A 14,587-nucleotide genomic window follows, 5' to 3' on the forward strand; every position below is an offset into this window, starting at 1 on the left:
CTTTTCTAGAAATGAAAGAGGAAGAAATAATCTTCAACTTATTTTATGAAGCCTGACACCAAAAGCCCAACAAAAAAATTAGAGAAAAAATAAAGAAGTGAAAGAAAGGAAAGTACATCTACATGTCTCTCATGAACTCAGATGCAAAATTCTTGACAAAACCTTAGTGTTGAATCCAGCGATGTATTAAATAATTATATCCCATGAACAAGAGAGATTTGTTCAAGGTATGAAAAGCTGGTTCAATATTCAAAAATCAATCAGTAAAATCACCTATAGACAGGCTAAAGAAGAAAATCACATGATCCTACCAACTGAGAAGAAAAACAACGTTTGAAAAATTCTAACACCTCTTTATGAAAAAAACTCAGAAAACTAAAAGAGAAGTTCCTCAACTTGATAAAAAGCACCACAAAATATTTTACAGCTAACATCATACTTATGATAAAAGACTGAATACTTTATTCCTAAGACTGGCAATAAGGCAAGGATGCTTACTCACCACTCTTATTTAACATAGTACTAGAATTGTAGCAAGAAAAATAAGGAAGGAAAAGAAATTAAGGACATATAGATTGGAGAGGAAGATATAAAATTGTTATTGTTACTATTTTTAGATGACATGATTATCTACATAGAAAAGTCCAAAGCATATATAAAAAGTTAAAACTTAGCAGTAATAAACGAGTTCAATAAGTTAGTAGGATATAAAATCAAAACACAAAAATAATCATTTTCTAGAAACCAATAATTAACATGTGGAAATGAATTAAAATCAAATTATCATTTATATTTGTGCCAGAGAAAGTGAAATACTTAGGTATAAATTAAACAAAACCTATGCAGGTTCTCAATGATGAAAATTACAAAATACTGATGAAAGACATCAAAGAAAACTTAAGTAAATAAATATACCATGCTCATAGATTGGAAAACTCAAGATAGGAAAGATATCAATTCTACACAAATTATCTATAGATTTAGTAAAAAAAATTTTAGAACCTATCAAATTTCACCATATAGTATATGCATTTTCACACAAGTTGCAATATTTACTTAAGAAACAACATTTAATTATTTTATATCCTTGAAGATACTTACCTCCCAATCTTCCTATATAGTCATTCTTAACCAAGGGAGGGCAGAGGACAACGGAGTTGATCTCTACTCTGCAGCATGATAAAAATATCTCCCATTGAGACAAATGTTAGGCAGGTTTGCTTGCAGCCCATTTAAAAAAACTGCTTCTTTAAACACAGGTGTCTTTACCTTCAACACAACCCACTGCATATGCAGGTATGACCTTGCTCTCTTTGTCCTCTCTGTGGAAATCAGGGCTTGGGAAACCAGCATGTGAAAATGATGACACTCTGTCTACTGCTATCACTAGAATGCCAAATTATCCATTGTCTCCAACCCAGAAACATCATGTCTTCCATCAGTATCTGTGAAAGTGTGACAGGCTAACCAGTTGGCTTGTAAGAAGGGTAAAACCTCAGACTCCACAATTCTTGATAGGTTTCTTTCTCCTTCCCCTCCCTTGGGATGCTTGTACTTGGAACTAGCCATGGTGCTATGAAGCAGCCCAGTCCACAAAGACAGGCCATGTGTGAGTGTTCCAGCCAATAGCCCAGCTATGTCCCCAAATGGCAGCCAATATTAATAGATAGACATGAGTGAATGGGCCTTTGGATGATTTCAACCCCCAGGCTTTGAGTCTTCTGAGGGCCAGACAACTTGTTTCTCTGCTCTATGCCATGTGTGAATTCCTGACCCACAGAAAACTTGAGATAATGACTTTAAGAGATTTAGTGTTTTAAGTCACTAACTGAAGTTCTGTAACCATAGTAACTGAAACTTTCCTTAAAAACAAATAAAAACACTTTGCTTTAATATTTCTTGATTTCTTATGTACATGCTCTTTTAGAAGAAAAGAATTTCTCTAAAAAATTTAATCTTATTCTTGGCTTTGGCATTTACTAATCCTTTAAATATTAGTAAGTCATATATGTATGATCCCTTCCTTCACAACAGAGAGATATAATAAGATTCTTTTGTTACCCATAGTGATATTGCATTAAAATATTTATCATTCAATAAACGGTAAGCAGTTTATTTTATGGATTAGGCCATGAACCAGGTTATACATTAGATTAGACTTGTCTTACAAAACACTCTCTCTAAATATTTGAGAGAAACATTTATCTAAGTGGAACTAAATTGTATATTATTCAGAGTATCCATGCCATATTAGTTGAAAAAGGTAATATTACTCATTTGTCCTCCAATAATATTTTTTAAATTAATTCAATAAATACTTACTGTGTGCCTACTTATCTATTGTGTGCCTGACACTGTATTAGACATTTGATAAATGATCCATCACTCTTACACTAAATATTATGTGTCATGCTAGAGGTGTCCATGATCAAAGGATGCCTCAAACTGAACTGTAGCCAATTAAACAAAGAAAAAATTCCCATTTGTAAAATGTCTCTGAAAATGAGAACAATTTAATCTATTTGATTCTGGAAGCACATACTAAACATTCATATGCTGAGATGATTTTATTACCCTAAGATATCATTGTAACATGATGTCAATATTTCATAGAGTATGAATATATATATATATGATCTCTAGTGTCAGAAACATGGAACAAAATTGAATATTAAGGGATCTCTAGCCCAAGATAAATAATAATATAGGCAAATTGATCATTCTCTGAAGGAGGGTATCCAAATGAATTTTAACTATGGTCTTTTCCCATATTTGTGTTGCTGATATGAAATATATGTTTATTATATAAAGCATACCTATGGCAGTTAAATTCAGATAGTGTTATCTATAACAATTTGTATTGGCTTCCTCCCAAGGCTTTTGATTTGCCATGTATGAGAATAAATGAGAACCATATGAAAGTCAATAAGTTCTTGATAGTACATGACATTCTGTGTTCTCTCATCCTTGATTTCAGCAAACATTCCAAGGTTTTGGCTTCCATCATTGAGGGTGATGGGCTTCAAAAATGTAAGAGCTTTTTTCTTGGCTTCAGATAAGAATCCCAAACTTAACACACTCCCATAAATCATTGGTGTGGAAATCTGTCAGAAAATAGCACAAGAGTACTACTTTTTCCTTGTGGTATTTCCAAATTAGATTATTTGTTGAATGTTCAAGGGAGCATGTTTGCTTGAAGGGTTCGCCATATGTCAGACAAATCTTATACTCTTGAAATGGAGTTCACAGAAGTGAAATCAAGGGTAACTGCCTGTTCCTTCCTCTACCACAGTAGTAAGAATCAAAGGATTCTGCAGAAATGTGTTCTGCTAGAGAGTCACTGAGTAACATCATGCACATTGAAAAGTGGCAAGTGGGAGACTATGCAAGATCTTAAATCCAGCATGCATTTCATAATTGTTCTTCAGATTTTTATCCTCATTAGTAATATTATACTGACAGGTAATGAAGTGTAGTCATTCAGAATAAGGGTCTTAGAGTTGATTTTGACTTCAGTTCTACTTGATAGCTGTACAAATTTGTATTAACTACTCTAAGCCTCAACCTATAAAGTAGATAATAGCACACTCATATCACAGGACTGTTGGGGAAAATTAAATAAAATAATATATATTAAGTGCTTAGAACACAATAATGCTTAATTGATAATAGCATTTGGAACAGGAAAACCTAATAATACATATATATGTACATATATGTAATAGAAATTATGAATCAGGTTTAAAATTCTTATTTATTGTTATTACTGTTGTCACTTTTATTAATTCTAATTTAAGTGGAAAATTATCTTTGTTCAAAAGAAGAAAGAAGATAGCCCACTTAGTGGGAAAATTTGATTTAATTATGACTATTCTCCATCAACTTGTAATTTGGTTTTCCCAGAGAATTTCAGGGTAAAGACTTCTGTAAACTTCAAAATCTTTGTTTTATAGTGTATTTAACTCTACCACCTATTTTCCTGAATTGTGTCTAGATCCCCTGGGTCTAGAATGTGACTCCCAGATGGCCTATAAGAAGGGTAGTTTTTAGTACGCATGTTGACGTTATTTGTACATAGTAAGAGAGTAGAAAGGATCAGAATAGCTTTGGCATTTACCTTGTTAAATTTTTATAGCTAAGCTCTGGTTCAAGGGTCTACTTAAATGACTTAACTGCACTAAGAAAAATGAGAGCATTGAGACCTATGAAAGGAGTCCACAAAATTCTGTGAAAATGAACCAGTTCTAGGAGAAATCAGTATGTTTAATGATCCAAGATACACAACTGGAACATTAACTAGTTTTTATTGACCTGAAGAAAATTTATACTTTTTCTTATAAGAACAAAAAATACTCAGGGACATCCCTCTTTATTATATTATCAAAAATAGTTTTAATACTTTAAATCAAAAAATTTTGAATGCTTATTTTATATCAGGCATTGCAATGGGCAAGGGGACAGAGTGATTTACAACACATAGTTCCTGTTCAAGGAACCCTCAGCCAGGAGCGGGGATGGGGCATAAAGAAGAGGCAACTTCAGTATAAGATGATAAATGCTGTGCAGGCTCAATCACAGGGTTCTTTTGCTGCACACACACACACACACACACACACACACACACACAAAGGACACCTAACCCAGTGCTGGGAAGATAAGGAGACCTGAAGAATGAATAGAGATTGGCTCGGTGATTCTGGACAAATGAACAGAAAGTTCAAAGGCTCTGATGCATAAAAAAGAAATAAAAAACATGTGGCATATTCAGAGAACCGCAAGTGGTTCAGCACAGTTGTAAACAATATGAAGAGATAGTGGACAGACAGGAGAATATAGAGAGAAGTGGGGTTTTATTCCAGGCAGGTCTTATGTACCAATACTAAAGAGTATTCTGTGTTCTAGAAATGATAAGTTGGCAGCTGCTGGCTAAGTTCAGCACTTTAGCTGTGTCTTCCTCATTATTAGATGGGTGATCACATTTAAAATATATAAAAAATTCTCACAAAAGCTCAGATCAGAAATTCTCTTGAAAGATCAGGAATTAACACTGGATTCTTGTAGCCTTATTGCTGAGAAGCTGCTTCTGGAGGAACGAAGGGTGCTTTTACGGGTCACCACACTGCACTTGCTTCACTCTTTTATATAACCTGCTAGGCCCTGAGGCATTTGCATTTGCAAGTCTCCTGAGGAGAAACTACAAAACTAAATTTGCTTCAGTATATTAGTCTGACTGATATTGGAGATATCAGGGCTGGAGTCAGATGAATTACTTAAGAGATTCCTTCAGTAATCTAGACAGGTAATGGGGGCCCAACAGAGGCTGTGGAGAGATGTAAAGAAGCAGACACCAAGAAGGAATTAGACCTGCAAGAAACCTTTTGGTGGGCATGCTGGTGAAGGATTGGGACAGGGGAGAACAGAAGGCTTGGAGAGCTTACAGATTGAAATACAGGTCTGACACCTATGAGAAGAAAGAGCAAAGGATGGGGATTGGATAGGAAGCTCAGACTGCAGTGCAGCTCTGGGAACACCTCAGCCAGGATGATTGCAGCATGAGATTCAAAATTGCTTGTTGAAGGAGTCTGTTGCTTGAGAAGAAATGGCCTGGAACTAGTACTCTCACCACGCTTCACAACCTGGTGTAAACTAGGCTGGGGATTTTGAAAACACAACAGTTTGAGTTTGTCAGCTAATTGCTCTCCTTCTAATAAATTCTCTCTTGACATGAGATCTGAACAGTGAATGCCCATAGCAGACACAGTTACCACTAATATATTGGATTCAAGTAATGAGAAAAAAGAGTTCAAAATGGTTGCCTGTGGAGAAGAAGAAATGGGTGGCTTTAGCAAGAGACTGATGTTTCAGTCATAGCCTTTTGCTTCTAACACATTATATACGTGAGAAGAAGGACTTGTAGCAGAGATGGCTATGTGGATTCCAAAAGCTCTTTCCTTTTCTATGTGAGCACACTACTTGCCCCACACTCTCTTTCAGTCAAGTATAGCGGTATGATTGAGTTCTAGTCCGTGGAGAGAGGTAGTGATGTGTGCCACTCACAAGCAGGGCTCATGACATCTGCCACAGACAATCCTCTCTTCCACTTTACTGGCTGGGAGCAAAGGATTCCAAGGCTTTACACTCCACAAGATGGAGAGAGTGTGGGATTTGAATCATTGTTAAGTGAGGCCACCTGGAAAACAACTACTTTGGGTTATTTTGTGTCTAAAATTGTATTTTTTAGTATGGTAATCTACAGGTCCATCTGTGTTGCTGCAAATGGCATTATTTAATTCTTTTTAATGGCCGAATAAAGTGAGTCAGACAGAGAAAGACAAATATCATATGATATCGCTTATATGAGGAATCTAAAAAAACTGATACAAACGAGCTTATTTACAAAACAGAAACAGACTCACAGACTTAGAGAATGAACTTACGGTTAACCGGGGGGAAGGGTTGGGGGGAGGGATAGATTGGGAGTTTGGGACTGACATGTACACCCTACTATGTTTAAAATAGATAACTAACAAGGACCTCCTGTATAGCACAGGGAACTCCACTCAATACTCTGTAATAACCTAAATGGGAAAATAATTTGAAAAAGAGTAGATACGTGTATATGTATAATTGAATCACTCTGCTGTACACCTGAAACTAACACAATATTGTTAATCAACTATACTCCAATAAATAAAAATTTTAAAAAAATAATAGAGATAAAATTGTATTTTTCATAATTTAAGCTGTTGACACTTGGAGATTTGTTATAGCAGCTAACATTAACCTAAAAAATGTGGTCCAAGATAAAGATACATGTATATATACCACAAAAAGATATATAGATCTCTACATGATATCAGAGACACCTTTTTCCTTTGAATTCTTTTTTCTAAAGCTTCAGACTCACATCTTCAACAATTGTGAACTTATTAAGGTTTGGCTAGCAACATAAATTTAGCAGACTCATAATGTCAAAGTAACCTCTCCTTATTCCCTACTTCTAATAGTGCCATCATTTCCACAAACATTCCAGACATTTTATGATTCACTTTGATTGTTACCTGTGAAACAACTCTCATGTCAAATTGGTAAATTCTGTTAATCCTCCTTTCTTTCTGTGTCTTTGTACGCATCCTGTTCTCTATATTCTATTACCACCATCCTAGAGTAAGTGAAGAGCTTCTTGCCTACAACATTAGTACAGATTCCTAACATCATATAGTCTACTTAGCCTACAGCCGTTCCCAAATCATTTTTGCAAATGGGCACTGTCATTGTCCTCAGAGCATTTTGGGGATTACGGTAGCAATTATATTATGGAAAGAACACAGAAAAAGGGGATTCTAGTTTGAAATACCTGTTTACCTATTTATTAGGGTTACCTTGGGAAGGTGATGTGGACATTCTGAGCCTTGATTGCCTCATCTATTAAAAGTGGCTAAATCTATTCACAGGATTGTTGCAAAATTTAATGGAGTAACTTGTAAATGGTGAAAGCAAAACACCTGTCTCATAATAGTGCTTAAAACATAGTTATTGAATGAATAAATATATTCTTCTTTACCTGCTCCCTTTATCTCCTGCTTACAAGTTATTCTCTACTCCACTCAACATGACTGAATGCTATTTCTCCTTCAGGGAAAGCTCAAACTTGATCTATTTTGTGACTTCACCTCTATGGAAATCTTGATCACTCATCTTATCTTGCCTCATACTGTGAGTTAGCAATGGTTTTCATATATAATCATTTTCTTTAAACAGGTTGCAAATGACTAGGGACCTACTTTATACAAAGTACCAAGTGTTTCTTAGAATATTATTTTAAGTTTCAGTTCATTGGTTGTTTTTAATTTTTGTTTTATCTGGCCCATTCGGAATTCCTTCCTTCTTTTTTCATAAATGATATTCTGACTTTCTTTTGGACATAAACCACTCTGACACCTCTGATCCCTGTGGATCAATTTCACATGATCCCACCCACTATCTCCAACCACAGGCTTAGGACTAAGAACTACCAATCTAAGTCATTCATTTTCTTGTCCAAAGGGATTCAGACAGGGCTTGTGAGCCAAGTAAGGCTCCATGACTTCTACTGGAACAACTGAGGGACAGTAATTATCTCACAGGAATTATAATGCAGAATTATATTAACTAGAAAACAAATACTGTATGCTAACACATATATATGGAATCTAAAAATAATTTTAAAAAAAGGTTCTGATGAACCTAGGGGCAGGATAGGAATAAAGACACAGACGTAGAGAATGGACTTGAGGACGTGAGGAGGGAGAAGCGTAAGCTGGGATGAAGTAAGAGAGTAGCATTGACATATATACACTACCAAATGTGAAATAGATAGCTAGTGGGAAGCAGCTGCACGGCACAGGGAGATCAGCACGATGCTTTGTGTCCACATAGATGGGTAGGATAGCGAGGGTGGGAGGGAGATGCAAGAGGGAAGGGATATGGGAATATAGCTGATTCACTTCGTTATACAGCAGAAACTAACACAACACTGTAAAGCAATTATGCTCCAATAACGATGTTAAAAAAAAAAGATTTACAGTCAGGCCTCGGTATCCACGAGAATTGGTTCTAGGATCCCCCATGGTGTATATCAAAATGCGAGGATGCTCTAGTCCTATAGTTAGCCCTCCATATCCATGGTTCCACATCTGTGGATTCAACCAACCACAGATCATGTAGTACTGTACGTATTTATTGAAAAAAAATCTGTGATAAGCAAGCCCATGCAGTTCAAACCCAAGTTTTTCAAGGATCGACTGGAGTTTGCAAATTAACCCAGTTGAGAGAAAAAATAGGATCAGTTAAAAAGAAAAAGAATAAGACATGCCTGGAACCAACTGTTCCTGATTTCTCAGCTAGGAAGTTTATATCCAGACTTTTCAGTCATGTGGTCTGAAAATTTCCTTATTTTCTTTAAGCCATTTATTTGTTTTTCATCACTTGTAATTGAAAGAGAGCTACCTAATACAGTTGTTTTTTAACCATAAAGATAATATTTACTGATTATTTTTCTAGCTGATTGATAATGACATTTAAACAAAAAAAAATGTGGATAACATAACACCAATCCTTCCTCACTAATGGAGAAAAAAGAAACAGCACATTCTTCTTGACTTACATAAATTTCATTATTTTGCTGTTTAAATAAGCACATATTTGTATAATATTTAAAAAAGGTTCAAAGACCACTTCTTTATTCCAATCTGTAAAAAATATTTTCGTTATGTTTATTATAAAAATATAAATGTTTCCACTACAAATCATTTTACATTAGTAAGAGGCCATCTACATTGTACAACATAAACTAAATGAGTAATGTTTTGAAGATACAAATTTAAAGTACATACATATTGCCAATCATATCACATTTATACATGGCTTATTTGATACTTAGTACAGCTTAAAGTGGGCAAGTTACCAGAAATAAATAATATATGTAAAACAAATTTAAGATACAAAACAGATAATATGGTACATGACGTTGCGAATGAGTTGTGGTTTCATGTTTATTGAAAGCCAATGCAGTTTCTGTACAAAGAGATGGCCATTAGCATTCTAGTACCTCTACTCCATGGTTAAGAATCATACACTGTTATGTTTACATATGTACAAGGTAAGGATTGTGTAAAGTAAATTTATAAGAGGTCAGATAGAAAAATAGTGAGAAAATGAAGAGCAATATACTGCATATACAATCTCAACTTTCAAATGGAAACCACAGCCAAAATAAGTGAAATAGATTCAACAATCCTCAACGTCTATTAATTCATGAAATGCACAGATTTTGTTGCACAGACGAGTACCTAAGAAAGTAAATGCTAGTCTGGAAAAAAAAAATGAGATTGAAACCAGATTCGTATCTCAATCTAACATTCCACAACACAAAATGTTTGCTTAAAAATGTTTTTTTATCTGCTTCTAACAGGCTTAAGTGAAATTTGTAATTAATTTCATAATCACATATATTTTTTAAAAGGTTCATGCTCTTATACACCCAATACATAATTCTAGTAGGATGATTTGACTATAAAGAATATTGCAGAAATTTGAGATATAATTGCATATACGAGGAACACAACCTAAGCCTTATTACACTAAATTTACAATAGATTAGCACTTGTGAATTTTGATCTGTGACTGTAAGCTGTGTTAGTGTTCCATTTTGCATAAGAACATAAAGGTTGCGGCATTGTTTTATCCATTCTATTTTGTGACATATGCATTTCTTATTCCAATAACATGACCACATCAGCATTAGAAAGAATATAGATATAGCTAAAATGTTGCTTCACAATGTATTATGGCTAGATCTCCACCAGGTATATATTTCAAATATTAATGAGTACGCTCATATTTGACCTTTATGGAATAGTAAGTGTAAGTTCCTGCAATAAGAGATCTTTCCAGATTTTGAGTCTCACTAGACAACCAGCAATTTTGAAAATATGTTCAATAAGTGTCAAGAAGTTCAATGCTTCTAAGATATACACCAAAACTACAACAGGTGCATTTCAGCAGAGACTCTTAAAGATAAAAATGCTTGCTATTGATGATGACAATGTTTAATTAATTTAACAAAACCCCAGTGAGGCAGATGAGTAGTTTAGTTATCATCATTCTCTATAAATAGCTCAACACGTTTAAACAAAGATATTAAGTGGCATTTCAAAGCCAGTCAGCAAGTGATTTTTTCGACTCATGCTTCAGCTTATAGGCTATATTGCCAATTAATGCAGCAATCTAAATAGGATCCCAATCCTGTCCAGTGTAGCTATTCTCTATTCAGAAGTTCTAACGTAGCTCTTTTACTAATGGAAGGAATTGATGGTCTCCTAAACACCAGAGCAGGGCAGGTATGTCATTGAGAATCCATTACACACAGCCAGTATATTACACTAAATTAGGAGCGTACAGTTTATTATATAATGGAGAGAAAAAAATGGATGGAATAATTCAGACTGTGAGAGATTTGGTTAGTGTATGAACAAGGAAAGGGTTTGGTTTCTTTTTGTATGTAGATATAGATACATATAAGTGGATGGTTCAAAAAATCTGGAAAGAAACCCATCACTTTCTATGTTTCCTACTGCTGACAATTTGAGAGAGCATTTGGCACTTGACTGTCACAAATCCAAATTAAATCATCAAGGCATAAATAGAAAACAATAAAAACAATTCAAAAGAAAATAAATATGTATCTTTCTTCAAAATTAAAACACTTTTTACACGGTAATACTTAAGGAAGCTAACAATTAAAAATGTGTAGTACTTAAAACAACTACAAACTTCATTTCCATATGCCTTTTAACAGATGAAAGGGAATAATACAATGAAAAGGTAGTAAATATGGCCAGATAATTTGAGGTATGAATTCCTCTATTTTGCTTGCTTTTAAAGAAACAAAATACCTGTTACAGAGTTCTTCTGTGTATAAAAATATCACATCTTTTCTTTTGTGGCTATTTGTAAACAGAGTCACCATGTTCATTATGTTATTTCACTTGTTTGCTTTTATGGTAGTTTATGATCAATGGCTCTATGCTAGTTCATCATTTTGCACTGAAGAATTTTGATTTAATCCATCAACTAATATCAAAAAGCAATTACAAAACAAAATATACCCACCCACCCATCCACTAAATGATAGGGGAAAATAAAGAGTTTTTCAATTCCATTTTAAGGCATTTGTACTCGTATCTGAGTGTCTTATTGGGCTTGGAATGTCCACCAGTATTTCCAGTGTTGACATCTGTCTGCAGAGTGACGCCACATCTTCCACAGCTACCACCTCCTTCCAGAAATAGCACTTTACACTGGGACTGGACTATTCTTTGATTGTGTTTCTAGAGCTTTAATACTACTGATGATCTTCTTCTGTGGCCCAACCACAGTGACACCAACTTTTTTCATGTCACTATAAAAAAAAAGGAGAAAGTTTCTGGTGAGAATCATGGTTTCCTGGATAGTATGTAAATAGGAGATTTTCAATTAACAAAGCTTGTGCAATTATAGATCCCAATGCTTTAGACATAATTTTCTGATTTTTGCACCATTTGTGTGTTATATCCTGACTATTCCACCTCTATTCTTGTGGAAGAGTATAGATGGTATAGTGGGTTGAATAGTGTTCCCCTCAAAATTTCTGTCCATCTGGAACCTCACCATGTGACCTTATTTAGAAATAGGGTCTTTGCAAATGTAATTAAGAGAAGGGTCAAGATGAGATCATACTAGATTAGGATGGACTCTAAATCCAGTGAGACTATCCTTATTTGAGAAAGAGGACACACAGGGACGCAGAGAAGAAGACTACGTAAAGATGGAGGCAGAGATTGCAGTTACTTTGCTGGGATCCGTCAGAAACTGGAAGAAGTAAGGAAGGATTCCTTTTTTTGGACTTTGGAACAAGCGTGGCACAGCCAATACCTTGATTTCCAACTTCTGGCTTCTAAACTGTGAAAAATAAATTTCTGTTGTTCAAGGCCAGTAAGTTTGTGGTAATTTGTTACGGCAGCCCTAGGAAACTAATGCAGATGGTCACACATTCTTGTGGGGCATTACCTGTCTCCTGTAAATCTGGGCCAGTTTGGGGACTGCTTTGACTGATGGAGTATGTTTGAAGTGGCACTGTATCAGTTTCTGCACTCAGATCTTAAGATACTAACAGATTCTACCTCTTATCTCCTGAGACACCCTCTCTAGGCCCCAGAGCTGCCATGTGAGAAGTATGACTGCCTTGAGACTATGATATCAAAAGGTCATCTGTCAGCACTTGGTCTACAGACCCAGCTATATGAAGCTTCTGCACCAAGGCAGACAAGAGTGAAACCATCTCAAGCCCTCCAGACTAGACCAGATGCATGTTAAATGAATACCTAATTCAATACCAACACCAGAGCAGAAGAATTACCCTCCTGAGCTCTGCCCAAATTCATGACTCACGACATTGTGTATACAATAAACTCGTTGTTGTTTTAGCCTTTTAGTTTTGAGGCAGTTTGTTGTACAGCCATAGATAACTGAAACAATTTCTTTAAAGTAGAAAGTTCTTTCAAAGTAGAAAAAATGGCAAGGATATTTCTCTATTTATCAAAATTATTAAATTTAAAATACTTAAAACTCAGAAACAAGGCACTAAAATAAAGATTATAAGAACATATAGAATTTCATTTGGGGGCAAAAAGACAGCTAAACATGTGCAAATGATTAATTAGATATTCTTGATTTAAGTAACTCATTCATACATTTCATCTCTTTCAGGTCTTTACTCAAACAGCCCGCTCTTACGAGATTTCCCTGATCCTCCTATTTCATATTGTAAACCCTCTCTGCGCTCATACCTGCACTTCCTATTTTCTTTTTTGTTTCATTTTCTTCCAAAGCATTTATCATCATCCAGCATATTGCCATTTTTTCCTGATTTATTTTCTTTACTCTCTATCTTGTCCCACAAGAAGGTGAATTCCATGTGAACAAGGATTCTTGTCGGTTTTGTACTCTGCTTATCAACCACACTCTGAACAATGACTCTCATTTAGCCAGGGCTCAACATGTACTTGCTAAAGAGTGAATCAATAGTCCAAAATATGTTTATCTGGGGAAGTTGATAGAGGATTAAGTGTCACTTGGCAAGGAGTGCTAGGCAAACAAAGTGGAAAGAAGGAAATGTACACAGCATGCAAATACACGCACGCACACAGATGGAGCCCCTTTATATGGAGTATTAAAAAAAGAATGAAAAATTGGGAATTCAATCTCACTGAATTGAACTAATTGATTTCTTAAGGAGTTCCCTGGGGCGGGGAGTGGGGGGGAGTTGTGATGTTGGTGGTGGTGGGATGAATTGGGAAATTGGGATTGACATATATACACTAACTTGTATAAAATAGATAACTAATAAGAACCTGCTCTGTAAAGTAAAATAAAATTTTAAAAAATAGGAGTTCCCAAGCAGTAAAGGTGTGCAAGAAGACAATAGGTAACTACTTAAGAAGCAATTTACACATTATTTAAGCATCTTCTGCATAAAAGTAATTAAGGCTCAGTTGCATTCCTATCACCTAAGCTGGGGATGAAATCCTGATGCCCTACAGGTTACCCCCCTGCTGCCATTCAAGGGTCTGATAAATTCTCTATGGACAACTTGTATTTTGCCTGAGGTCCTCTCTGATCACAGTCTTCAGCTACCTTGCTTCACCAGGAAGGCTAGTGGGGAGCTATGGTGACATCAAGCTTGCCGCCCTTTGTATAACTGTGGATAATGAAACCTTCGCTTAGAGTAACGTAGTCTATTTATGTTGACCCCTGCTTTTGAGAATGTGTGCTCTACAGGATTTTGATTCTTTTATAAGGATACCATGGATCTATCTTTAAAATGAACAGCAAACATTTCCCTACTCATCCTCAAACTATAACAAAGTCAGGTTACGAATCTAAGAGCTAGAAAACAGGACAGATATAAATGTATATAAATCAATAGATCCTCACTGTTTTGTATTTCTTCTCTCATCTTTTTTCCAATTCTATATCATATTTTTTTATAACTTCCTGATTTTTTTCT

General features: G+C 35.3%; 1 protein-coding gene across 2 annotated transcripts in view; it reads right to left on the reverse strand.

The window, feature by feature from the left end:
* Positions 1-9,237: 9,237 nt before the first annotated feature.
* EPHA3 (EPH receptor A3) overlaps positions 9,238-14,587 on the reverse strand; it is a 364,896-nt gene continuing 359,546 nt past the window's right edge. The window contains exon 17 of one of the 2 annotated variants that reach the window (XM_032630294.1): positions 9,238-11,941. In XM_032630294.1, the coding sequence (XP_032486185.1) occupies positions 11,836-11,941 (106 nt within the window). In that variant the 3' untranslated portion in view covers positions 9,238-11,835. The remainder of the gene's footprint in view (positions 11,942-14,587) is intronic. The other variant, XM_032630295.1, reaches the window with a different exon arrangement.

The sequence above is a fragment of the Phocoena sinus genome, chromosome 4, assembly GCF_008692025.1.
Source record: "Phocoena sinus isolate mPhoSin1 chromosome 4, mPhoSin1.pri, whole genome shotgun sequence".
Lineage (NCBI taxonomy): Eukaryota > Metazoa > Chordata > Mammalia > Artiodactyla > Phocoenidae > Phocoena > Phocoena sinus.